At 42.6% G+C, this 27,821-nt stretch overlaps 1 protein-coding gene across 1 annotated transcript; it reads left to right on the plus strand.

Moving 5' to 3' along the window:
- rnf38 (ring finger protein 38) lies at positions 1–26,057 on the plus strand. The gene is given in 14 exon segments (XM_030058203.1): positions 1–124; positions 1,146–1,805; positions 13,096–13,157; positions 18,920–19,015; positions 19,017–19,123; positions 19,222–19,594; positions 20,149–20,313; positions 20,710–20,880; positions 21,574–21,765; positions 21,902–22,005; positions 22,203–22,287; positions 22,515–22,636; positions 22,766–22,865; positions 23,045–26,057. Coding segments are annotated over 13 exon segments (2,223 nt in total). The 5' UTR covers positions 1–124; positions 1,146–1,222; the 3' UTR covers positions 23,108–26,057.
- Positions 26,058–27,821: the final 1,764 nt, after the last annotated feature.

Here is a 27,821-nt window from a genome sequence, read left to right on the forward strand (position 1 = left end):
AACACGGGGCGCATACACACACGCTCACACACACACTCACACACACACACACACACACACATACGGCTCACAACATTATCGCCAGATCCGAGTCAGGAGTACAGCTGAGAGGAGCACAGTGAACGTAAGTTGTTTTAAAAAACTACTTCTGGTGGGGAAAATATTGCGGAATCCAATGGAGACTCAGAGGCGGAGTTCTTCATTAAGGTCGCATTAATTTTTAGCCGTGGTTCTTTCTTTGTAAATTTAGGTTGACCACTTTTTATCCATCTCCTGTGCGCTTTTACTGTTTTGCTCTATTCCAGTGGGGGAAAACCTACCCGGACACACTAACTCGCCAAGGGACTTCACACTTAATAACTTTCACATAGTGCCTTTTTTATTTTCTTTCTATTAACCAAGCCATTTAAAGGGATTCAAGGCGTGGGTGGCTAGCTACGGGATTTTTCTCTGTGTAGTGCTGGTCGGGGAGGAGGAGGGGTTGATACGGCTTGCCAGCTAGCGAACGACATTACGCAGACTGGCTTAACAAGTTTAAATGCCTGTAAAAGTGGTTAAAGTTATCTTAAACTCAGCTCGGAGGTAAACACGGATATGGAAAAAACGCCGCGCACCCACAGGGCGTTACTGTACGGTTAAAGCAAGCACATTAACCTGTTTACCATTGTATGCTATACGCACTAGCATGTCCCCTTACGTTAGCTGTGTAGCTAGCTAGCCATGGCCGTGCCTGCTCCTGGCTTGTTGTGAACTTACCCTCGCCAGGAGCACTAACGTTGCCTCTCAATGGAAGTGTGCTCTTTTAACTCAACTTTCCGATGTATTTTAACTCGCCCACGTTTGAGATTATTAAAAAAGCACAACGAGATATATTGAGGATTTCTTAATATACCACCGCATTCATTCGTTACACGAGTTTAAGGGATGGTGCTGTTGGTTGGTGCGACTTTCACAAACTTGGGGGGGAAGTGGTACAAAGTTAAAACAAATAGGCTCTTTGGGGATTTTAAGCACATGGGTTGCTAACGTCAAAATGTTTATCCTCTAAATATAGTTTTATCTGGTGAATGTTTCAGTGAGACGACATCTCAGGGTCCAGTTCAACTGTTAGCCTGTCTTCAACGTCGATTCTGTGTTTTAAACAGTGTCTTAAAGCTTCTTCTGTGAGAGGAAACGAGAGGAAAAAAGGGCAAAAAGAAAGAGAGGAAATCCCCGAAAGGAAATGCCAATCGCAGCCGCTGGACAACCAACGACTCAGGAGCCTAGAGTTTACCCCCGGCTGCCCTCCACCCCGGAGCCCGTCCCTAAAGGGGCTGATTTATTCGACGACGCGGGGGCGGCAGAATCGGCGGAGCGAACAGAATACGGGGGCGCGGAGGGGGGCAGGGGACTCGGGGGCTATAGTTACAGCCAGAGCGGCGCTAGGGGCTGTGTACAGCCCGGATCCACCAACGGCTCTCCGCCGCAATCCCCTCCCTCGTCCTCCTCTTTCCTGTTTCATCCCCTCCATCCCCACCAAATGGCCATGGAGCCCCCAAGGACTCGATCGCGTTCCCGGTCTGGATACTACCAGCAGTACGGTGGTGGGAATGGCACTGGAATTACCGGTAACGGAGTCATGGGATCTAACCACCACCATCAGCAGCAACAACTACATCAACAGCAGCAGCACGGTGCCGGGTGCGCACCACTTGGAGCACACAGCAACCACTCCGAGAACCAACAGCGAGCCCCAGGAACTAACGCCTCCCCCGGTATCCAGAGGCTTTCGGCGGCCCCCGGAGCGCACCGTATCTCGGCCGCAGGTAAATGCCCCCACCTGTGATAATCATTGATACTGTGTGTGTGTGTGTGTGTGTGTGTGTGTGTGTGTGTGTGTGTGTGTGTGTGTTTAACGCAATCTACCCTTCACCAAAGAGGGGAGAGAGACATACGCGTCTCATTAGACTTTTAATGCTAAAGCATACTCACCATATAGAAGTCAAGCTGTTTTAATGTGCTATTTGGCAAGGCGTTTGAGAGGTGAACACAGGGGATTGGGGGAGTTGGGGGTGTCCAGGGGTTGGCATGGCAATAGTGTGTGTGTGTGTGTGTGTGTGTGTGTGTGTGTGTGTGTGTGTGTGTGTGAGTGTGTGTGTGTGTGAGAGAGAGAGAGAGAGAGAGAGAGAGAGGGGGACAGAGAGAGAGAGAGCCAAAACATTAGTTGTATTCTAATTAGACAGGGTGTTTTATGTGCTTGCCACAGAGCTGCAGTCTGGGATGTAGTGCACAGTTAACACATACAGTAGGTAAATGAACAGCAGCAGCCTGTGATGTGGTTTGAGGTAGCCTTAAGCCCATGGAACGGCTGTGAATAGTTAGTCACCCAGACCGTGTCTTAAATAAGATGCTGTGGCATGTCTTTCTAACTCAATGAGTCAAATATTGACATTGCTAGGAAACGGGTATCACAGTGTGTAACATATGCCAGTTTCTGTCTAAATTGGATATATAGTCTGTTCTTTCTTTTGAACTAACATAGAAGTACACAGTAACAGTACTGCCCACATGATGCTCCCAAGGAAGCACTGTGTGGAAGTATTGCAGGAACTCCTCAGGGGGTAGGGGGTTCATCTTCCACCAGGGCCACCCATACAAAAAATGTGGGAATTCACAGTGCTGTAAACATTCATTTAGTAGTGCTTTGAATAAGAGTATCTACCAAACCACAAAATAGGATGTGTTATGTCATACGAAAAGGGTTGGGCACGGTCTGTATGTAATAATTAACAGACAGATAATCTCCTGTGCACAAGAGGGGCATATTCTGTTTCAGAGACAGGAATTCCTAACTGGTTGACTCCCTGAGCAAGTCATCCCATGATATTTGCACTACAGTGCAAATCCTGATTTAACTTGTTGGTAGGTTTGTGTGTGTGTGTGTGTGTGTGTGTGTGTGTAGACTGCTGGTGGGTGTAGAACGTGTTTGAGGGTGCTCTCACACAGTGACTGCAGTGCAGTGAACCAGACAACATAGAAACACCTCAGCTAGAGTTTCAGTCTCAGCGACACCATTGGAAAGCTTCTCTTTCACTGAGCTACTAGCACACCTAACAGACTACTAAGGCTGGGGAAATACTCAGTCTTTCATGGTCGGCTGTGGTCCTTTGCAGACGATGTAGCCTACAAGCATTTCGTTGACCTGCTACAAATTTTTCGCAGCACTAAAAACAGAATGCTCTAAAGCAAATAATGAGATTGCAATTTATCAACAAAATAGATTTAAATGTGAAAATGAACACTAGAAAAAAAATAATTTACCATACATAGACACCTGGATGAAACTGACTTAAGAGGAAATTAGAACATATAACAAAACCTAAAAGAGGTGTATAAAAAACTCAGTCAGCAGTGTCATTTTCTCTTTTGGGCAGAATTTTGTTTTAGACATCTCTACAACACTACTCAAAAGCATACAAAGCCCAGTGATTTGGTGGCTTTACCCAGAACTGACTGACTGTTGACACTGATTCTGCATGTTGGAATTAATTACTATACTTAGCAAGTCTAGCTATGGAAATCAACTAAGACTGACTATCCATTGCTCTTGTCACTCATTACACAATTTTGCCGATTGTTGGCTTCATTTATTTTAACCTCAAAAAGGCACTCTAAAGCAGAGGGACAGTACATAACTGGTTTGTATAAATCTTCTGAACCAAGACAGAAGATAGCCAAGATTCTTTTGATGCTGGTTACATGATTAAATGACTAATTTATGGTTCACCTTCAAACTGACAAATGTAGAACAGATAGAGCCGCACACCAAGTACCTCCCATATAGGATTTTAATTGTTTTCTGCTGTGTAATGTTCAGAGCCGCAAGGCTCTTCCTCAGACTTCTCAAGTTATTTATTAGTTAGTCTTAAGTTATTTTCTGGATTCAGTACCCATCCAACTTGTTTTTTGAATGTGAGTATCATTTTCTTTGTGTCACCATCAAACTGTCACCATAGATATGTGTTGGTGTACCTCACAGATGCTGCCATTGTAACTTATGTGCACCCAAAATGTAAGTGATTGTAAGGTGAAACAAAACTGCCATACCTGTGATTGGTCTGCTTGGGCTGCTTTGTTTTTCAATTTGATTTCTGCTGGCAGTGAAAACACATGGAGGGGACCAAAGAGAGACTAACTGAGGAGGTTCACAAATATTTTCATTTGTTCAACACTTCATCACCAAATTTTGAACCAAATCTTACTAAATACATCATAAGAAATATTCCAAAACATTGGCTTGGACACCAACAAATATGTCTGACTGTGAACACTCGAAGAACCATGAACTGAAAGCTATAACATATGCACGCCGCCGTCAGCTACGTCACTTGAATGCTGTAAACTGGCCATAATGCTGGGGCTGCTTCCTTGACAGTGAACCGGGGATGTTGTATGGACAGCAGTGGTACCCAAGATTTAGTTTAGTAAATGTGAGTAGATTTTTTTTTTGGTTCACACAAGTTAGGTTGACAGTGAAATAAATTTGTTCGGATGTAAAAGCAGAAACATAAATTGGTCCACAAAGTTCATTTTCAAAATTCATTGTTAGTGGAGTAACTCCATATTTTTTGTCTTTTTATGACAGCATTCAGTTGGCTCATAATCTTGACTCTCCAGTTTCTGTTTTTTCAGAGAGTTGCTCATGTTCATAAACATCGGTTGAGGTCTTAAGTCATTGGCAAAACATGTGAACTGTGTTTCTGTATGGTTCAGCTTTTACTGAATATGTCCAGCCTAGCATTCAGCGTAGGTTTACTGATAGCTGTAGGTCAACACTATATTTTGCCTGCGATTGAGCAAGTCAAATGCATTTAATGAAATGCTGCACTACAAAAAGGTATGTGTGTGTGTGTGTGTGTGTGTGAGAGAGAGAAACTAAGCATCTGTGTATGGAGACTGGAATTACCTGTTTTGGAGATTGAGAGTGAAAAAAAAAAATGTTCAGAGCTGAACTCTCTCTCTCACTCACTCACACACACACACACACACACACACACACACACACACACACACACACACACACACAAAGGCTCTTTCTGGACTCCCAGCCTGCAGGTTGTCTCACAGTACTTGTGTCATGCATCTAGCTGTATGTAGGCTTGCTTGGTAGTGGGGAAATCAAAATGTGTGTGTTTCTGTGTGAAGGAGAATAAAAAAAAAGAACCAAAACAGTTTATCAAGTCACACTGCTTCAGCAAGGAAGTTGAACTAGCAATGTTTTGAGTGTTTAGTCTACTGTGACCTACAACTTTGTCTGTGCTGTGGTAGCTTAGCTATGACACATAGAATAGCACAAATTGATGGCCGTATTGTGTTTCCTTCCAAATGGATTTTGATTCAGAAGGGGAGAGCCACTGGCTAGAGATTTCTATAGATGCTCACTCACTATCTGGACTCATTTCAGTCAGACTGGAAACGCACACCATACAAAGAACGGTGTTCCTCTCAAAAAACAAACAAAAAAAACAACAAAAAACAAAACAGGTGTGTGTGTAGGCATACATATTACTGCTTGTACAGTGTACAAGCAATAAAAGATAAAAAATCAGACTGAAGCAAAAGCATAAAATGGTTCTACTTCCTTTATTAGGCGTGAAGCTTAGACAGCCCTCACTTCATTTAGGAGTACTTTTTTATTGTCAGCTTGGCTAGGTGTTGGCTTACGACTAAGTTATAATGGAATGTTCTCTCACAGTTGTGATGTAGCTGACTAGTAGGGCCTTACCTGGCGTTACACACCTTTCTTATAAGAACAGCAGCCCTTCCCTTCCCTTTGCTAGAATGGGTTTTGGTTGTTTGGACCCCTCAGGGTCATTCTCTCTGTCCTCATCTCCCTGACATTTGTCTAATGGAGGGATCGTTTTAATGGATTGCTCAGAGCAGCAGAGGGACAGACGCTTCTCTCTGCCATTCTGCCACTCTGCCTTTACCCCTCCGCACCACTCCTGTCCTCTCTACTCCTCTGTCTAAAACAGAAGGGGAAACATGCACTCCATCTTTACTTGCCTTTGTCCTGTCACCCTGGCAACCACCTCGTGTTTGGAGAGAAACTCCTTTTTTGGGATTTCCTTGCTACTTTGTCATTTCATGCATAAAGCGGTCACTTTGGTCAGCAAGAGGGGCTCCTGGGGGTGGAGGAGAATGACCTCGAATTAGCCCCAAGTCTGAGTGATGGTCTTTGACTTGGCTCTAAAAAAGGGCGTACTTTAGAGGGAAGGAGGGAGAACGAGGATGCCAAACAGTCTAGAAAACTGAAAAAAAAAAGAAACACATCCCATGTCAGGAACTTGTAAAGTTCAAAACTTTAAAAAGCCATAATTAAGACAGGACACAGTACATATTATATTAAGAACACCAGTTCATATCAGCTTTCAGCTTCATCATAGTGTCTTACCTGATTTCTTCAAGAACTCAAAGTATTTAGGGAAAGTTGAGGAGAAGAAGAAGGAAAAAGTGAAATTAGTGAGTGCAGAAAGTGAACTGGAAGGGAGGAAAGGAGAGGCAGTGTTTGAAGGGAAAGAGGAGAGCTGCTGGTTTGTGAAAGGAAAGGAGTTGTGGGCTGGATTAGGGAGGCACAGAGGTTGATGGAGGGAGGGAGCGCAGTGCATGAGTTTTAGGAAGGTCAGAGGGAAGGGAAAGGGAGGAGGAGAGAGATAATTAGACTGGAGCAAGTGAGTTAGAGCAAAAGAAGGAAGTGAGCAAGTTTCATGGAATAAAGCAGACTCTGAGAGGGCTAGAGTTTGTCATAAGTGTTGGTGTAAGCAAAGGAAGGAGAGGAAGCATACTTTACGGAGAGGAAGGAAGTATGCGACCTGGGAAGGGGTGGGGAGAGCAATTCGAAAGATTGGTTGAGAGCAGAGGCAGGCATGCATTGGGAGGGAGAGACAAGAGGGCAGTGAGTTTGTAGGTAAAGTGAACATGTGAGAAAGGGACGGATGAATGTTGAACGAGTTGAAAGGAGGGAGGGAGGGAGAGAGATGTTGGCTGCTCGTGTTCTTGGCATCTTTTCCTCTTTTCCCTGTTGATGAGTTAGTTCTCACCAGCCAGGGGTACAAACTACATCAACTCTTGTTTCTCGCTCTCCCTCCTGTATTTCAGGCCTCAGTTATTTTCGTACCTGCTCTTTCTCAACAGTTTAACATCTTCAGCTTCTGCTTGCCATTTCAACAGTACCGCCACCCATCCTTTCTGTGTCCTTCCCCATTTCCATCTACCTCTTGTTGTCCTCTTTTAGCCTCTGTTGTAACCGTTATGCAAAGTGAATTGGCACTGCCTGTATATGTGTGTGTGTCCTCTCTGCAACCAGACCTCCCTGCCCCACTGCGAGGCTGTGTGTATGTGTTGGTTGAGGCAGTGAATAAGTTTGTTGTAGTTCTTACACAGTGTTGTAGACACAAAATATCTGACACAAAGCAACGTGTTTGTTTTGAATGTGAAGAGCCTTATTCATTTGGCTACTCTTTGGAGTAGAATGGAAATTAGAGTAGGCCTATTAGGGGAGGGAGGCTGATACCACTCAGCTTGCAGTATCATCAGGAATGTTTTGCATTTCAAATCAGGACTAAGATAGGGTCTGTGGGGCTACCACATACATAGATACACTGGTATTATTACCTGCTATGCAGTGGGAAGTCTCACCCAAGCAGTCTGATTTGTCAGACTAATTTGACTGTGTTGTTAATTCCTGTATGGCTAGATGAGCTTTACTGGTTGCTCGGTCAACGAATGTGGTAACCATGGAGCTAGTTGTGGATCTTTCTTATTTTATGTACATACACCGCTTTGAAGACATCTTTTCATACCTTGCACATGTATTGGTAATTGTTGTATACCAGTGAGTGTGTTCTTTACTATGATTATGAGTAATTTGGTAATCAAACAGCCCAAGAGAGCAACCTTCTCATGAGCCACCATGGAAATATAGAAAATGAACAGTATTTTATATAATATCATTTCCAATCATATCAGTATACTGAGGATTGATAGAGGGTTCATAAATAGTGCATTAGCCAGTCCAAATATATGGAGTTTCTGACTGATTAACTTTGACCAATTAACTCTTCACATTGAAGCCTAAATGAGTTGTGAGCTCACTTTCTGGTGCTAGTGTAGATTTATGATTGAAGGGATCAAGAGTGTAATCTTTCTCCAGCTCTCTATCCATTTGTCTCTCTCTTACCTAACACTTGTGCATTACTCTCTCAGTATCCCTCTGTATTTTCTCTCTCTTTCTGCTGGTCTGTCTTTTCTGTCTTTCACTGGGAGGAGGAGGATGGAGAGAATGTGAGGACAGAAGAAGTAAGGAGTGTGAAGGAGCGTTGGGGTGTGTAGTGTGTGCACATACTCTCCTGGATGCGTGTGTATGTGTGCATGCCTTGTTTACTTGCTGCCTGGGTGGGCTGGGAGCAAGAACAGGACCATCAGAAATGTACACACACGGTGACGTCACCCTAGGAAACTTTTCCTCTACTGCTGCACTGAGAGGAAAATGATAGAAGTGAGAGAGGAAAGGGAGGAAGAATGATGTTACACCATATGCTGTCTTGAAATGTGTTGTATTATTAAAAATACAAAGGTGAGGTATGCATTTGTGTTTTTTTTGGGGGGGGGGGGGGGGGGGGGGGGGGGGGGGCTTGTTTTTATATTAAAGGGTATTAAAAAACAAGTGAAAATAGACTATGGATTGAAAGGGAGACAGTCGGGAGTGACCTCAAGACCTCCAACGGGAGAATGAAGAGAAACAGAGAATGGGTATGGAGAAAACAACAGAGGGATGGGAAAGTGCTCTGAGGTGGGAGAGAAGGAGACTCATTCCCATTTCTATACACAGGCTTGCCATCAGGTGTCTGTGAAGTAGCTTTAGGCAGGTAATGGCTGGGCAGACGTAACATGCCCGCTTATTTTAAGCCTGTATGTCAGCTTGTTACTCGACTCAGCTCTGTGCTAGGGTGTGAAGTGTGCTGTGGCATGTGTTCAGGGGGTGGGGTGATGGGTGTGTATGTGTGTGTATGTATATGTGTGTGTTGTTAAACATGAGCAAGGCTGAAAATTTCTTTACTGTCTGTATGATATTTACGTTCTGCACTAGACAACTGGGTTTCTGTCTGTTTTGCCATTTGAGGCTGTCGGGCTGGTGATTTATTAAGCAAGCCTGTCAATTCTCCTTTATCATGTTTTCTTAGCCATCATCCCACTTTTCTATTCATCCACTATCTCCTGTGTTTTTTTTTTTTTGCTTTGAAAGAGAGAGAAACATAGTTGGAGAGGGAGAGAGAGAGAGAGAGTGTGCATGTGATAGAGAGCATGGACAGAGATGGTGTGATAGGGAAAGCAAGGAAATGTGGATGTGCTGCGATAAAGCAAAGGAGTGGATGGGAGAGGGACAGGCCGGCAGATAGGGAAATAGATCGGAGGCAGGGAGGGGTGGTGATGAAGTGATGGAGAGTGTGAGAAGGAGGATGGGAGCGAGGAGGAGGAGGTGTGAGGAGGGTGTCTGAGCTGAGCGCAGGGGGGAGAGAGAGGGATGAGAGGGAGGGAACGAGGAGGGGAGAGGTGGAGGAAATGGATAGAAATAGCTGATGCACTCTCAGGCTTACAGAAAATCAATAGCAGTCAAGAGGGGAAGCCACAACCCCCACCCTGCTCCCTCTCTCTCTCCCTCTCTCTCCAGTCCTCTACCTTATCATCTCTTATTCCTCCACCCTTTATTTTTTTCCCTTCTCTTCCTCCCTGCTCTCACCCCTTCATGTGCATTCCCAGCCTCGTACTCTTCTTCTCCACCTCCTCATTGCCCTCCTCTTCCACATTATCCCCCCGTTCTCTCTCTCTTTCTCCCTTTTTCTCTTCTCTCCTTCACACTCCATCCACTCCTCGCATCACTATTCTTGTCTTTCGCCCTTTCTCTCCAAGGCATCTTCTTTACGTCTACCATACCTCCACTTCTTTTTCTCTCTTCTCTGGCATTTTTTGTCTTTATTTTATTTTTACTTAAGAAAAGTCCATTCATTTGTAATTTTTTTTTTAATTAGTGATTCTTCATGTTCCTCATCACAGTGCTGCATTCTCCTCACTGTTTATCCCTTATCCCCTAATGTTTGCAACGCTGACATCCACACTGCACAGTATATGTGTCTCTGTATGTAATTTTTTGTCATTTAACCCCAGTATCTCCCCCAAGCACATCTCTTGACCGTAGAAGTGCGTGTTTGCTTGTGCTCTGTGAGGAGGTGCTGGTCACGGTGTGTACCATACAGTCAGTCCCGCCCTGGTTCTTGTCTTTATGTCTCACTGCACTGAAGTGTCTGTGCTTTTGAGCTGTGCTGCTGTTTCAAGGCCTAGCTCTCACTTGACACCTAGTCACTAAAGAACGAGAGCTCGGTTCCACAGCTAATAAAAAAAAGAAAGAAAATCACTTCAACATTGATCACCTCAATTTCCCAGCCGTAAGAGGTGGTGTATTTTTTATTTTTTTTTCCCTTGAGAGGGGCTAGGTGATTCATATACCTTTGAAAACAAGGTATACTTGTGCTGTTCAGAATTCCTGCCTGTCACAAATAGTGTTATATCTGAGGAAATATTTATTTACATTCCTTTATTAACCATTCATAATTATTAAAGAAGATAAAAAAGACATATTTAAACTGTGATGTTTCAGTTGCTACTTGAATTCTCATCAAACAGTTTTTATTAGAGAGAGCATGGTAGCTCAGCTTCCATAGATCCTACGCTCGTTTAAGGTAGCTCCTCACTTGTTTTCTGAGCACAGTCAATCTGCCACCTAGATTTAAAAGAAGAAATCCCCGTGTCTGCATGCATTGCAGTTCATTTTGTAATCAGTGTTCATCACAAACTTCATTTGTGTCCTGAACTTTGAAGCTATCTAGATGAGGAACATTATGCTGTGTATGCAGTGTGTGTTATTGTAACAGGGGACAGGATGTCACCAAAACGTTCTAAACCTGTTCTGTAACTTCTATGTTGCAATCCATTGGGTGACTCCCGCTGAATGACTCGTCTCTGACTCAATTCACCGGACTCTGACAATGAGCAAGTGAGACCTTATTCAGGGAGGGAGCTGGATTTTTGCCTTTTGTGATTGGTGAATAAGTGTCGTACAGGAGAGCGCTAAGCAGTCGGCTTGTCTCTTGAATGCCTCACTAGTATTCTGGCCCAAATCATCTAAGCAAAAATAGCCTTTTAGCTGGTTTTCACTACACTAATATAAGCTTTACTTACCTGAACCTTTTCAATACATTTATTTGCCTGCTCTAGGGATTGGAGTATGAGAGAGAAGGGTTTTTTTAAGGATTGAGGAATTCAGTTGTGAAAATCTCTCTCTCTGTCTGCCTCTATTTCTCTTCCTCTCTCTTCCCCCTTCTTTGTTGTCAATCGCAGCTCTTCTTCAAAGAGAGAAGCTGTGAGCAGGAAAAACCCCCACAAACAAACAGCCGAGAGGTGAAAAATGCTCTCCAAAAGGCTCTTTGCATCTCTTCCTTCTAGTCTTGCTTTCTTCACCTCCCCTCTGTCGTAAAGGTAGCCTTCCCTTGAGTGCCCTTGGGAGTGCTTACCCTTGGAGTGTATACCACTGCCACCACCTGTGATGGGGACGTCTCCAGCTAAAGACGTGCAGGAGACAAAAGGAAAAACAAAAGCCAAAACAAACAGAATAGACGATAAAAAGATGAAAGGATTGGGAAAAACAAAAGAGTAGAAGTCTTGTGGTGATGCAAGCGGCGGTGTCATCAGAAAGCTTCTCTAATCCAGGATTACTGTGTTTACTCCATTTGTGTGTGTGTGTGTGTGTGTGTGTGTGTGTGTGTGTGTGTGTGTGTGTGTGTGTGTGTGTGTGTGTGTGTGTGTGTGTGTGTGTGTGTGTGTGTGTGTGTGTGTGTGTGTGTGTGTGCTCCTACTGCTTCTGATCTTAGAGACAAGGCAATACCATATGCATTTCACTTACTTTCTTTTTTTTTTTTTTTTTTTGCTGTTCACACAGGATCAGGACTCGTTCTCACAAACATGTTGTCAGTTTTTTCTGTTGTTGTTTTAAATCCAGTTGCACGAGAACTGTAACAACAAAAGGATGAAATCTATATGGATAAAGCCAGCCCACAATGGTCAGAGTATTAGAGAAGAGTAGACTATGAGCTTTTGTGTGAGTTTACAAAAACAATATTGGATTTTTGTTGCTAATGAATATGAAGATTTGTGAAGAGTGATTTTAGTCCCATGATCAGAGATACATATAAATTGATTTATGTATACTTGGATGAAATAAATAGGCCTTTTAGACTTTTCTGGTTGGTGTCAAACTGTTGCCAGTTTTGTCTTTATATTTGACACTGTCAAATATAAGATAACAGTAGCAGCCCATTGTAACAGGGGTCAGGCAGTCCAGTCATGGCTATGCTAAACTGGGATGAAAAAATTAAATGAGAGAAGAGAAGTTTTAATATAGAAGTGCATGTCAGTCAAACCCATTCAAACTCACTCAGGGATAAGACTTTATTATTACTAGGCTTAACCACAGCGATGACTATGAGCAGAGTTCCTGTGCAGATCTGAATGTACGGGATAGCATGAGGGTGGAAAAGGCTTTAATTACCAGGTCTAAGAGGTCTCAGCTTTGGAAGACAGGAAAATATCTGAAAATTTTACCAAAATAAGCTGTTGTTCAGTTCTAAATAGAAACAACAAAAATAATGACACGCACATCCCACTAAAACGTTCAGTTGGATGCTGGATCAAAAGAATGTCCAAAGTATAGAGAAAACAAACGTCATTACATTAAAGTAAGTCTTCATGAGAGTGGAGTGGGGTGCGGATCTTGTTTTCCTCAGTTCTAAAGGAACACAACACAACTACACATTTTATGAACCTTTTGAAATGGAGATTATGAGAGTCCCTGTCAAGCTTTGACACGCAGGTGTAAGACATGATTTCTATGATTGTAAGGTGCAGGACAGGTGATAAGCACCAGGCTTTAAACCACAAATTAGCCACATTTTAGGCGCTGTGTGTGACCCTCTGTTGTGTTCTGCTCTTTTTTTCTCTGTGTAGGAGCTATTGGAGGGTCCTATCACTGTCACCCGGACCATGCATATGGAGAGGAGAGTGACAAGGTAATATACACGTTTTAATAACTTATAAATATTTGCATCATCTCAGAAAGTTCAGAGACACAAAACATAAAGATGAAATCAGAAACTTTCAAAGTTGCACACATCACCAAGATTGGTTCAGCTCTACATTAAGCTTTCAGCTGCATGCAAACTGCACAAAATTGCATAAAGTAGAGAATTGTGGCATCTGATTTGGATCATTCTGCAACTGTGACTTAAATATCAGAGGACATTCTCTCTCAGCTGACATGGAGTGATGGGATGAGACACTAACACAGACGCACACAGACCGAATCCTGGCACTGTGTGAATGTGTGTAGGTACCAAAATACATGATGTGAGTCTCATGCTTCCCCAGTGAAGTCATAGTCAAACAGACAGGAGCTGTGTTTGGTGCTGCGGTTGTCTTGAAGTCTTGTAATGAGGTAGGCTGGTTCCAGACCTGTAAGTCGCACATTCACTTTAAAAAACTTCAAGCAATCCGTACTGGTCTGATGTAGCCTAATTTAAGTGAATTTAAGTTTCCCAGTTGAAAAACAAACCGGCCAATCAATGCTGCTGTAGGGCTAACACTCACTGAAGAAAATTGATGATAAAGTTGTAGATGGTGTTCTTGATGTTGTTTTAAATGAATGAAAACTAAAAACACTCAAAACGGAGTAGTGTTGTGCTCTGAAGTCATTTCTGAGAGGGTTTTTTTTGCCTTCTGTTGATGGGGTTTGGCAAATGTTGAATTTTTGGCTTAAGTTGCTAAGTTACACTGATTTGCAGTAGCACTGAAAACTATGTCACAGTGGTTTGACACATCAGTTGCTAGTGACTGGTTAGTTGGATTAAAATCCCTCCACCTGTAGAAATAAGCTAACACAGGTGCAATTTCAGACTGAATATAATGGAGTCGAAACAGAATGCACATGCACTCTGAGTATCAGTAATCAAGGTCTTTTAGTTTTGGTGACATTTATTTGATTATTTTTTTTACAGTAAATAATTAGCATGTCAGTCACTAAATTCCCACATAGCAAGTAGTTTTTTTTCATCTACATTGCTTACTGTTTTAGCTTTAATGGTGAAATTGCATTAGAAGGGGAGAAAACAAATCAGAATATGTATTAACTTCCATAATCCTTATTTGGAAACTAATTTAAACACTCCATAAAGTATCATAGAAGATGATATTTTAAGAACTGTTTTTGCAGATCATACTGGCATACTTAAAAATAATTGGGGTGTTCAGACCTACCCTAATAAATAACAGTTGTGTCATGGAAGAAAGCCTAGGTAAAAAGAGAGCAGACGATTAGGAAAACACTGAGGGGAGAGAAAAGGGGAGGCAGGATGCTGAGAAAGGTGTTGCAGAAAGCTTGGAGGGAGAGAGGGAGAGGAGGGAGGGAGGCGAGGACAAAAAGAGGGAGGGGGTATTGCTAATGATTTCACCTCCAGCTGTGGGACTTGGTTGGTGTGAGAGAGGGAAGAGGGGTGGGAGGGGAAGGAAGGGAGGAACAGTGGCAGAGGAAACAAAATGGGCTTTGAAATCTTGATGGAAAAAAAATAAGTGGGGGAGGGAGAAGTGTGTGTGTGTGTGTGTGTGTGTGTGTGTTTGTGTGTATTCATTTTTTGAGTGTTAGTGGAAGCCTGTCTGCAAATATTAATGAATCTGCACAAGCAAATGACCGCATTTGCTTCATGTGCAGTGTGCATATGCATGCACAGTTTGTTGTGTATGAATGTTTGAAAGGAGGAGTGTCTCTCGGTTCAGGGTTATTTCTTAGCTTTAGGTCTGTGTGTGTGTGTGTGTGTGTGTGTGTGTGTGCTAGCATGCACTCTGGGCAGGGGCCTCTCTTTATTTTGGTTCGCAGTGTTGACGGCGAAACCAGAACAGCTGCTCTCCACACTTCCTCTCTCTCTCTTTCTCTCTGTGTCTCTGCCTCTCTTTCTCTGTGTACGTCCCAAATGTGGACAGAGTGAAATAGAATGAGGGAGGGTGTGTCTGTTCTCACTGCTTCAGGATGTCTGTCCAGCTCGCTGTGTGTGTGCATGCAGAATGTGGACAGAATGAAAAGGAATAGGAAGGGGGTGTGTGGTCCACAATGAGCATTGCAGAATGTAATAGCAGCCATAGAGCAGGATAGAATGTGTTGGGGCCGTGTAACTAGTAACTAGTTCTGTTTATGTTTCATGTGTGCCTGACTTGTGAAAAGTGGCATGTTTTGTTTTTGTTCTGTTTTTGTATTTTTTTTTTGTCCCAGGCATGTGTACGTGTGGATGTATGTTCACAAGATTCATTTTATTTTAACACAAAGCCATGTTAAGCTATATTGCTTGAGGACACACACACACACACACACACACACACACACACAGACATCTTTGTCTGACACTACTCCCCTCCCACTAACACAGGCAGACAGGCCCATCAAACTTTCATACTAATGGGCGATACTCTGCATGTGTTAAGACAGACTGTGTGTGTGTGTGTGTGTGTGTGTGTGTGTGTGTGTGTGTGTGTGTGTGTGTGTGTGTGTGTGTGTGTGTGTGTGTGTGTGTGTGTGTGTGTGTGTGTGTGTGTGTGTGTGTGTGTGTCCTGTCTGAGAACTTCTTGTCTTGTCCCCTCAGATTTCAGGCTGAGGTCTTGGGCAGGACAGTCAGATGCATAGAGGAAGAGGGGGAGGGATGGAGAGGAAGAGGGGACTATTGAGGGGTCTGGTGGGGTTCACACATCTGATGGAAGGAAGGGGGGATGGGAGGAGACTGTCGAAGGGGGTGGGTGGGGGCCTGGTAGGCAGGAGGGAACATTTCAGCCTTGGGTTGGAAGAGGCTGGCTTAGATATGAAAATGGGCACAGAGGATGTCCCTAGGGGTTCGTGGCTGGGGCTAGACTGGTAGAGAGGTTGTGGGGTGTTGAGTCTGGATGGTGGGGGGTGGGCACAGGGAGGGGGTGTTGAGAGGAACAGAGGAAGAGAGAGCTGGGGGTGGGGGCACATGACTGGGACCTGCCAACCCATGTAGACATATGCATGGATAGCTCCTATCTTCTATATCACATTTAACAAAATAGGTCCTACAAAGGCTTTGGGTTGGAGTTTTTTTTCTGTTTTTTAAAACCTTTACAAATGTTAGCATGAAGAGGTTTGTTCCACAGGCAATACCCACCACTGGGAGTAGGTAATGTCTGTGATAGTACAATTATGGTACAGTAATTTATGATAAATTTTAAACAGTAGGTAACTTTACCAAAAAAAATAAATAAAAATAAAAATAAATAATGGATTTGTAACATTTTGAAAATGAACTCTGAATGAGTGCTAGGATCAGTTCACAGTGTTAGAATATTAATTAAATCAAACAACAGTCGTCTTGTCGCTAAAGTTAGTTATATAGACTTAGAGAATCATTAACCTCCCCTTTCTGCATGAGTACCACCCCAGAGATAATGATATGTTACCTTTTAAATTTTTAAAAATATCTCAGCTTATTCACTCTCTCTCTCATACTCTAAGCTTTGAGTTTTTACAAGATAATTTTTAAATCGATAAAAAAGCATCTCTTCATTTATTGTGCAGCTGAGTTCAGTTGACTTCCAGATTCCATTACAATACTCAGGTTTCATTTTCTCAAGATAGGTTTGAGGAACCTTATATTTGCAAGAGATACAGTTCTCAAATTTTGAATGAAATTCACTTTTAATTGATTTGCCCGGGCCTAAGGAATAGACCAGGCACATAAAGATCGTGGCCTTTTGAACTAATGCCACACAACTGTTTGTTAGTTTTGCATATAAAAATGAATAGTTAAATAGTAACTGTTGATAAATAAATTCTGTGTTCACACAATGGTTTGCATGCCACAATGCATAGTTACATTCATAGTCAAAGTGATGCAGTCCAGAGCTATGCATATGTAGAGTAAATTTTGGGGACTAGCTGAATGGACTGACTGTTCGCAGGTTGCAGCTAAAAACTTTCAAACATGTTAACCTATCATATGCTGACTGTCAAAGAAATGAGGCCATTACTTGTTAACCTATCATATGCTTTTGTCAACTCATAGCTGCCTCGAAAAGATGGCAGCTATGAGTTGACAATGAAGGAAGGAATAAGTAAATGTTTTTGAGAGATGGATAGGGCAGGGCTGGATGGCTTGAAAAGTGTTGTGGCATCTATGCGGCTGGGAGAGGGAGAGGCTTACTGATGCACTGGTCCCCCTGGAGCCAAATGTGCAGTCATGGTGATTTACACACATCTTATAGACAGACAGACAGACATGGTGACACACACATGCACATTAGAATCATGCCATGGTATGTAATGCTCAGCTACAACCCAAATTTGTCCTGTCATGAAGGGTCTGGTGGGCCCTGAGGCTCCGCCAAGCTTCTGACCTCACTCCTTCTCCGCTGCTTTTCATCTCTCTCTCTCTCTCTCTCTCTCTCTCTCTCTCTCTCTCTCTCTCTCTCTCTCTCTCTCTCTCTCTCTCTCTCTCTCTCTCTTCTACTCCTTTTGATCCCCTCTCTTTTCTCCAGTCGTCTCCTATCATATAGCCCACTGCTTTCAAGACTAAGTGAGGTCATTGTTATCATTAGAGTTTCCCATAAGCTGGCCAAGCTAGGGTCAAATCCAGTGCCACCATACGATTGATGTGTGTGTGTGTGTGTGTGTGTGTGTGTGTGTGTGTGTGTGTGTGTGTGTGTGTGTGTGTGACAGTAGAGAGGGAGAGTGGCATAGCTACAGTGTGTTTGGCCTGGCAGTAAAAATACATTTTGTTCAGCTTTGTTCGTACAGCAGAATCTGCTCCAAATGAAACGGCTTCAGAAGGTATTGTGCTTTATAGGCTGACGAACTCAAACAGTGGCAGCTGCCCATGATGTGTGAATGTGAATTTGCGCATGTCTGCGGGTGTTTCCATAACTGTGTGTGTGTGTTTCTGCAGCCTGCTCTCCAGCTGTTTCCTGTTAGCTATCATGCTGCTTTCAAGGCTGCTGAGCTGTGTGTGTGTGTGTGTGTGTGTGTGTGTGTTAAAAGTCACAGCCGCTGAGTCATTTTTATCACACTTTTAAAACGTGCCTCTCCCACGATGAGGGGAAGGGTGGAGGTGGGGGTAGGAGGGGATAAAGTGTGTGTGTGTGTGCACACACGCGCGCGCATGTGTTTGTGCATGTGTTCATGCTTTGCGAAGTGCCGGGTGTGAGAGTCAGCCCTTGCCAGTAAGTGAAGTGACTCACAGATGAGTAGATTGGATTGAAACAGAGAGAGTTTGTGATAACTCCTCCAGGACAGTTGAACTAAACCTGAATGACTACACACACAGCAATGTCACTCTGCTTGTACGCATCAGCGGGTTCTTTTTATTCTCTGTTTTTTGCCACGACTCTGAGAAAGTATTTGTTAAGCTCTCCAGTTTGGGGTGTGTATGTGTGACGTACATGTGGGCCTGTGAGTGCTTGTCTTGTGTTTGGATTTCCTCACTCCAAGAGGAAGTGACTTTGAACCCTCAGGGCCACAGAGCACTGGTGGCGAACACACACACACATGCATACACATACACTGGCCCACACAGGAAATGCCATAAGTCACAAAGGAGAACAATGTCTGATTGTGCAATAGTATGGATTGCAGGCTAGAGGGAGTGTAAAGCATAGCAAAATTGATTTATTTGATACAAGTATGAATGCTATGGGTCACTAACCATAATGCCCATCCCTTCTCTTGCCCCCTTTTTCCTTCCTCCTGCCTCTCGTCCTCCTCCTGCTGTTCCCTCTGCAGAGTGAAGACAGTCCCAGTCCTAAACGCCAGAGGCTGTCCAGTCAGTCTGTCCTGGAACAGCTGTCCTCATCTGCACCTCCACCATCTACCCCTTCTCCCCCCCATTCGCCCCTGGGAGCTAGGACCCCCCAGTCGGAGGCAACCTCATTCCCACACACACTACCACCAGGAGAGATGCCACACGCCTGCCCGGCACAGGCGCAGGTAAGATGAGGGGAACGAATTATGTACTGCTGTAATTTAACTATTTAAATAGCTCAGTCCCAAAATTAACCAAGTTTCCTTTTGTTCTCCACCTGCAGCCCACCAGCAAGGCGTCAGCGTGGCCGTCTCTCTCGACCCACTCGCCACCCACCTCCCCATCACCACCCCTCGACGCAAGGCCCCACACCTCGCCTGTCGCCATCGGAGCTCCAGGACGAGAACTACCACCACAACCCTCACCTCTCCACACATCAGATATACCCAACGCACACCCCCAGCACATACGGCCAGCCTCCCTCAGCAGGGAGCGGAGGTGCAGCGTCAGAGGAGCCGCGGGCTTTCCACCCTCCTACTTTGTCCCCACGGCTTCTGCATCCAGCTGCTCACCACCACCACCATCACCACCATCAGCAACAGCACCATGCCACACAACAGCAGCAAGGAGCCATGGTCATGGACTTACATGAACAGGTGTGTTTGTGAAAACCCTCAACCTTTCACTACTATGTATCACCTGTATCAAACATCAGTTCTGGGGCCTGATTCAGGCATTTTTAAAGGGTCAGGATCAGCTACAGAATGATATAAAGGATCAAATTCAACAACACAAGCATTTGTAGAGGCAACAACAGATCCTCAAACAAATTATATTTAAAATAACATTTTAAGTAACTTATTTAATTAATTACTGTTTTTAGTTTTATTTTTAACTTTCTGTTTATAGGGGTATACAATAAAAAACATTGAAGGAAAGATTCTAGCTGTAGGCCGTTTTTCTTAAAGCACAGTAACTGCTTAATCTTAACCATCTTGTAAGTGGAAATTCATTCATATATACACAGATAAGAGAGAGAGAATTTAGATCGGGACTTGGTTTCGGCACATACTAAATATTGAATTACTAACCCTAACCCAGGATCAGGATTTGGGACAAAATTGACTGGGCTATCCGTAATAGTCGATATTCTGTAGTTGTTTGTTGTGTTTGTTTGTGCAGCTGCATATTAACTCTCATTTCTCTGCAGCTGCAACAGGGTAGCGTCCCAGTCTCCTACACAGTGACCCCAGTCCCTCCTCACGGCCTGGCTGCGCCTTTGTGCAGCAGTCAACACCTTCCCCCCACCTGCTCCTCGCAACAGCAGGTTCCTGCCTGCAGTGTGGTTTTCAGCACTGGACAGCACTACCACCCGGTGAGAAGAGGACAGGAGTGTGATTTTGTGAGCGTGTGTGTACACACACACACACACACACACACACATACACATATGTATGTGTGTGTATATAAAATGTGTGTGTATGTATATATACATAGAATACAAATAGACTACACTTTGTACAGAACTTTATCTGCGGTGTACAGTTTGTAAATCTGCTCAACAAAGTCAGTTACAGGAGAGCGGGGGGGGGAGATGTACCATGGACATGGAGAGTATTTTGTGGTTGAAGTGGCCTGATAAGCTTTTAGTTATTGGCTGCCACCTTGTGGCGACAGTCAGCATGGAATCAGCTTCATTGCAAAAATATCCAACTGAACCTTTTCTTTTGGGTTTTTCTTTCTCTCTTTCTCACCGTCTGCCTTCCTCCAGATGCTGCAGGCATGTTCGATGCAACACTTGCCAGTACCCTATGCCTTTCCCTCGTTGCTGTCCAGTGACCCTCAGTTCCTGCTTCCCCCTCCACCCCACCTCTCCCACCACCCACCTCACCTCCCTCCACCTGGACAGTTCCTGCCCTTCCAGACGCAACAGCCACGATCGGTGAGTAAGCAACTATCATTTAGCTGTATTAAAACTAGTGACAGTTTGTCATGAACACAATTACAACACAGTGACTATGGTGGAACTAAAATAAACAAATAAAAGAAATACTTTTTTTGTAGTCGTCAAAATAGTGGATCTTTGTTATTAATATATTTATGGGTATTAAAGAGTACGAGCTTATCCTTTTGATTTTTTTTTCCTAGCCAGAAAATACCTTGGTTTCTGCATAGTATTTGCATTTGATTCTTAATGTGTGTTTTGAAGCCTTTTTGTTGGAGAATACTGTATCATAAACATTTATATATTATTAGTTGGACAATATGTTGTTTATTTTGTCACCAACATGTATTGGCCATTGACATTCATCAGGAATTTCCTGACAGTTACAGTTTAACAGGACTGTAAAATTATGTCAGCTTGTAGATAGATAGATAGATCGATAGATTTACTTTATTGATCTTTATTGGTTTACTTTATTGGTCCCAAACCGGGAAATTCCCCAAAACTGGGGAACTGGGAAATTGTACAAGAGTGCGCCAAGAGGGTAAACAACTAGTGTGACTTTTCACTCACACAGTTGAATGACAGACATACAACATAAATAGTTGCAAACACTGTTTGACCCAGGTGTTGTACCTTCACATGATGGCATAATCGCCATAGTTTCTAACATAGTGTGTTTCTTTCCAGCCCTTACAGAGGATTGAGAATGAGGTCGAGCTTCTTGGGGAGCAGCTGTCAGTGAGTGGGGGCTTCAGCTACGCCCACCATCACCACCACCACCACCACCATCACCACCAGCCTCCCTCCACCCTGCCCCCCTCCACCCCACTGCAGTTCCTCTCGCACCATGACCCCCTGTCCCAGGAGCTCTTCACAGTGGTCAGCATATCAATAAAATGCACACATTTGCCTAAATACTCTCATAGTTTGTATTTGCATATGTTTTGATGTTGACATTTTTGGTTATGTCCGTTGGAATAAGTGAGTTTTCTTGTCCTACTCTCTTGTCCTACAGCCCTACCCCCATTTCATGCCTCGTCGAATCACAGGCCGACGTTACCGCTCGCAGCAGGCTATACCCCCGTCGCCCTACCACCCCAGCTTCCTGCCTTACTTCTTGTAAGCACTTTCTGCTTCTTTTGGCTTATATCAAAATCAAAAATGATACTAAACAGAGTCTGATGTAGATCAGTATACTCAACATGTTTGTGTGTAAACTTAAGTGTGTAGATAAAGATGGCACAGAGAGTTAATGATTACAGTTTTTGGAATTAAATTTCTCTTCCTTTGCCTGTCCTCCTATCCTCTCATCTCAGGTCCATGCTTCCAGTGACCCCCACCGTTGGCCCCACTATCAGTCTAGAGCTGGATGTGGATGATGGAGAGGTGGAGAACTATGAGGTAGGACAGATTTCATTTCGCTTCATCATACAGCAACATATGTAAAAGTAGTATTACAGATATGATGTTACTTTTTATTTTCTCCTCATGTTAACATCTTAACTGGACTAATGAGAATCTATTTTGTGTTTGTATTTCTATCTTAAACACCTGTGTTATTGTTGTACACACCATTTCCATCACTAGCTTTGACGTCTAACATTGGCCCTTGTGCGTTCATCACTCAGGCCCTGTTGAATCTAGCAGAGCGTCTAGGAGAGGCCAAGCCCCGCGGTCTGACCAAGGCAGACATTGAACAGCTACCATCATACAGGTTCAACCCCAACAACCACCAATCTGAGCAAACGCTGTGAGTTTCCTGTTGTCTCTGAGTTTTTTTTTATTATTATATTTTTTTTTTTTTTTTAAAGCTGATGGCCTTGGTTAAAATGTATGTACATGCTGTATAGCGTGGTGGTAACCTTCTGTTTTCTTACAGATGTGTGGTATGTATGTGTGACTTTGAGTCTCGCCAACTCCTAAGGGTCCTGCCCTGTAACCATGAGTTCCATGCCAAGTGTGTTGACAAGTGGCTTAAGGTGAGTGAAGACACTCTGATACTTTAATAAAAGTTTATAAACACTTTTCCATCACTGCTTTCATCGAATGCAACTTTGAACATAGTAGTAGCAAATATACTGTGAGTTGATACACCACTGATGCTTTAGGTATGTTAAAAGTTTAACCCGCCACTCCTTCTATTGCCCTCTCTCTCCAGGCTAATCGGACTTGTCCTATCTGTCGCGCCGATGCCTCTGAGGTCCAGAGAGATTCTGAGTGACCTTTGACCCACATCGACAGCCACCGCCCAATCACTGAATCTCTTTTGGATGTATAAACCAATCAGTGAACTAATCTCCTTTTCTCATATGGCTCTGCTCACACATTTAGCCATAGATCCGGGACCAGTGCATCGTAATCTTTTACTGTTTATGCCCCCAGGATGCTGAACAGTCCTTCTGACCTGGGATCAGCATTTAGGGGTGGGAAAACTTTCTACTGACTTGTGCTGACTTTATCGCTGGACTTCCCAGGCCTCCTAACTTGGACTATTATGCCCCTACTACTCTGCCTTCTACTCATGGTTACTCCTTACTATTAATGGCCTTTAAAACACACACACACACACACACACACACACACACACACACACACGCACACATACACTCACTCTTCATGTGCAGGTGGACATATATACATACATATATATATATATTTTTGAATTCCGCTCCAGCCCTTCCAAACTGAAGTGATTCAATTAGTCTTCTGTATGATGGACAGAAAAAAGATTTAAGTGATAAACTTCTGCGTAGTTGTACTAACAAACCCTGAGGGAGAATTGGAAGTCCAAAGATTAGGATTATTTCATCGTCATTACTCCGATCATGAGTAAGTATTCACACCTTGACTTTGAGAGACTGTCTGTTTTCACAAAAATCATTATAATTGCAGTTTCTGAATGATGTTCATTTAATTTTAATTTCTGTGTGTATAATAGCATTCCTTGTGCAAAAGCATTCTGTATTGAGTCAAAACAAAGACACTGTACACTGTGTGTCAAAGAATGAGCTATGTTGGAACAGTGGAAAAAAAGTGAATAATATACTTTATTTTCTCGATGCGCATGTCCATGTGCAGGTGTGTGTATGTGTGCTTGCGTGCATGTGTGTGTATGTGTGTTCTGCTCCTCCTTTGTGTTATTTATACAGTTTGTGGTACAGTACACTGACTTCCTGGTTCCTGTGTTTCCACTCTGCTTCTGATTGCCTCGCTAGGAGTAGAGGTGTGGCTTCAGAACTTGGCAGAGCTAAATACAAACTGATGAAATTTGTTCCCTTCCTTGTAAGTTTTGCTAGATCTTACTATGAAAAGCCAAGTGGGTGGGCAAGGAAATGTCAGGCGAGAAGGAAGATGTACAATTCCAGAGAAGCTGAGAATGCAAATCTCATGTTTTTAAATTTGTTTTTTCACTTTAGGCCACACATCTTATCCTTACATTCTCTCCTGCTTTATTAACATTAAGGAAACAGTTCAGGACAGTTCATCTCTATCAGACATATCCGACTGAGTGGATTCCAAACGCTTACTGAAAAACTGTCATTCACTTTGGGAATACTTTGGGAATAAGGCCATTGATAAAGTGCTTCTATCATCACCTGTTTGCACCCAAGCAGCTTTTTTCAGGTCCATAAGTGCTTGCAGAAACAGATAAAGGTTTTCTTCAGTACAGACAGGGAGTAAGTTTAAAGGGAGCAGTGAGGGTCACAGACAGACAGACCAATCTCTCTATCTCTGATCAGACCGTGAAATGGACACTTGAGCACTTTAATTAGCTTAAGATCTCTATTCTGTAGGCATTCTGAACAAACCACTGATCCGTTTCACCAATACATGTGTGTCACATCAACTATAACATGCATTTTAAAAGACTGTGGACTTTAGATGAGGGTTCTTGGCTGTGGTTGTGTGCTGTGTTGGTCACTCAGTATTGTTTGCTGCTGTACGCCTGCAATGAACATACAAGTGTTGACAGATTGTGAAGGGCTGATAAAGCTACTTTAGGTTAAGGTACCTTTATCAGCCAATGCTCATGTGAAGCGGTTAGTGGCTGGGAAATATTGAGAAAGTTACCACACTTTGCCAATAGGCGTTCTTCATGTGAACTTCCAGCACACATTGCAATATGATTTGTCAGTTCCTTTGTCTTCTCAATGCACATCCCTCGGATTTCACCTTTGGACTTTTTGGTCTCTGTATCTTCATTAACCTCTCTAAGACCTATGCTAGCCTGTCATGACCTAATTGCAATGTTCACCTTATGTACAGACTTTCTAATGCAATTTATCACTATGTATCACAGTGGGTGTTTTGTGTCAAGTTTATGACAACCTAACTTAGGCCTTGTCACTGATCAGAGACCAATAAAATGGCATAAAGAGAAAGGGTATTGTGAGTAAATTTCAGCCAGGCACCTACAGTGTCTTAAATGTGAGATGCCTTTTTATACAAACTCATTTTCCCAGAGTGCAAGTTGTATCTACCCACTGTCACCACATCAGACCAATTTTTTTTACCCTGAAGCATTTAGAGGAAATGCAAACTGGTAGCTCAGTGTCTTGGGAGAAAAGCGATTTATGTCTAAAACTCTTCTTTTCAGTGTTGTCAGAGTATGAAGCCATGCAATATCCATGGTAGTGGAGGAAAATTATATTTCCTGTTCACTTCTTTCTTGGGGTCAAAGGTCTTCTTGGTTACTGTAGGCATCCAATTTGTGTCATTGTTTTTTTTTTTTTTTTTTTTTTTAAGTTTTGATGATGTTCGGCTTTCTTCTGCCTGGTACACTAGCAATTACCTCAGTTCTACTATTTATGTCTTCAGAATATGGCACAACCAGTATGATTGATGCTCATTAAATCATTTTGATTTTTGTTCCCATATAAGTTGTTGAATTGTCTCAAGATTTTTCCTTAAAAAATACATGGAACTCTATCATTAAATATGGTGTCATAGTAGTTTCATTCTGTATTATATCTGTAACCAAAATCATTTGAACATCTGTTATGATGATGGTGATGATGATGAAATTTTTAACGAACATTTGTAAATTTTTTATGAGAGTTATTACTAGTAATACTTTATTAAGTAGTGCAATGATTTTTTTTTAATCCCCTCCCCTGTCTTTTGGATTTCAAAGGCTGGTTCAATAATAAATGTATAACATCCTCTTCTAATACATTGTGTTTCTGCTCATTTTTCCAAGAGTACTCCTTTCATCGCTGTTGGCTTTTAGCATTTTCGTCTCTAAAGTGATGCCAGTTGGTTTTGTGTGAGATATTTTCAGTGCTAACCTCTTGGTGGCAGCGTGGGTCTGCATCCAGCGAAGCCCTGTTTTCAGTTTCTGTTTTAGTTGCACCTCAAATGCCTTTTCAGTATGTTCTGTGTTTCGCCTGTTACCATTTCTGTGTCAGTTAGTTAAGTTATATGTAAAGGGTGCAAATGTGCAAATGAGTCTCCTGTGAGTGGTAATTTAGGTACAGTGAAGCAGGTCATCTTGTCAATTTTCATTTTTATTCATTTGCAAAGGCAACATTCAGTGATCAGTGTTGCTAGTGATGTTCATCCAACTTAAGGAATAGAATCCAGACTGAATGCCATTAATTAAAGCCCATCAGTTATGAGAAGTCACAACTACTTGAATGATATGTTTGGATAAACAGTAAAAGCTGGCAATTTTAGATACTTAAAGTTGATGACGGCTTGAATGCCATTAGATATTGACTTAAAAGCCTCTTTATGAGGACACTGAGGACATATGGGCATGGCCGTTGGTTTTCATCAACTGACTTTCCATCTCCAGTGACAAAAGTGCAGAAACGGTCCAAGGTTTTCTTTCCTCCTCTCCTTGGTGCCTTCCAAGAGATAAGTGGTAGTGAGGGAGAAAAATGGAGGAATGAGTTTGGCAGAGCAGACTTTCAGGCTCCTCTGCCTGATATGCACCCAGAACAGAGATTAACCTCAAACTGCAGGCGCTTGGATCTTGAAGAAAATAGGTGAATAACAATGACACTTAACTTAGTTAGCTTTAAATGCAATACATGAGATAAAACTTGAGGCATCTTCCAACTATGTCCTTTTCAGTGTTTTGCCTCTACTGCAAAATCACTTTAATTTGATTAAGTTCACTTGTTTTTACAGGAGATGAAAGGCTCCTCTCATTTTCTTACAGGAAATGCAATCAAGTCTGTAGCATTTTCAAGTTAATCATTATTATGCTTTTACACTGAACGTAAAAACAAAACTGAGTTTTCTAAGCAACCAAGTAGCTAAAGAATAATTTTGGAGCAAATAAAATATTTATGAAGCATGAGATAGTTATCACGAGATAGTTATACAGTAATGCAGATATCCCACATTATTGAATATCTGCTGAATGTCTTGGTACCTGTGACAGTAGGGCAACATCAAATGCTGGGTAAATGAATTGATATTTTTCAGATGGTGGGAACCCAGTAATAAAGATACTGATGAGACATACTAACAAAAAGCTTTTTGAGAAATTTCACATTTATCTCAAGGTTAAAGTTCAAACATCAATTTCTTCTTTGTTGGACTGGAAATAATTTCCTCAGATTAAGATTCATGATATAAGAAAATGTCAGACCATCTCTGGTCTAACATTTAATCTATAGAATATAAATTGTTAGACCAGTAGATGGCGATATTGCAAAGGAGCCCTCAGTCTGCAGGTCCTAATAGAGTGCAGTCTGTGTGACGGAGCATCATCAGATGGCACAGAGGAGACAAGCAAAGACACGGCAGGTAAAATTGTTATCTCACCCACTTTGTGTGTGCTTGTGAGTCAGCATACCATTACTTTCTGCAATGCTGGTAGCAGTTTGGTATCATAAAGCATGTCATTCTGTTCCTGTATTAAAAAAAAAATACTAAAATAAGTTTGCCTCAACACAGTTGGAAATTCCTCAAGTGGACAGTGC

Source organism: Myripristis murdjan, chromosome 1 (genome assembly GCF_902150065.1).
Source record: "Myripristis murdjan chromosome 1, fMyrMur1.1, whole genome shotgun sequence".
Classification (NCBI taxonomy): Eukaryota; Metazoa; Chordata; class Actinopteri; order Holocentriformes; family Holocentridae; genus Myripristis; species Myripristis murdjan.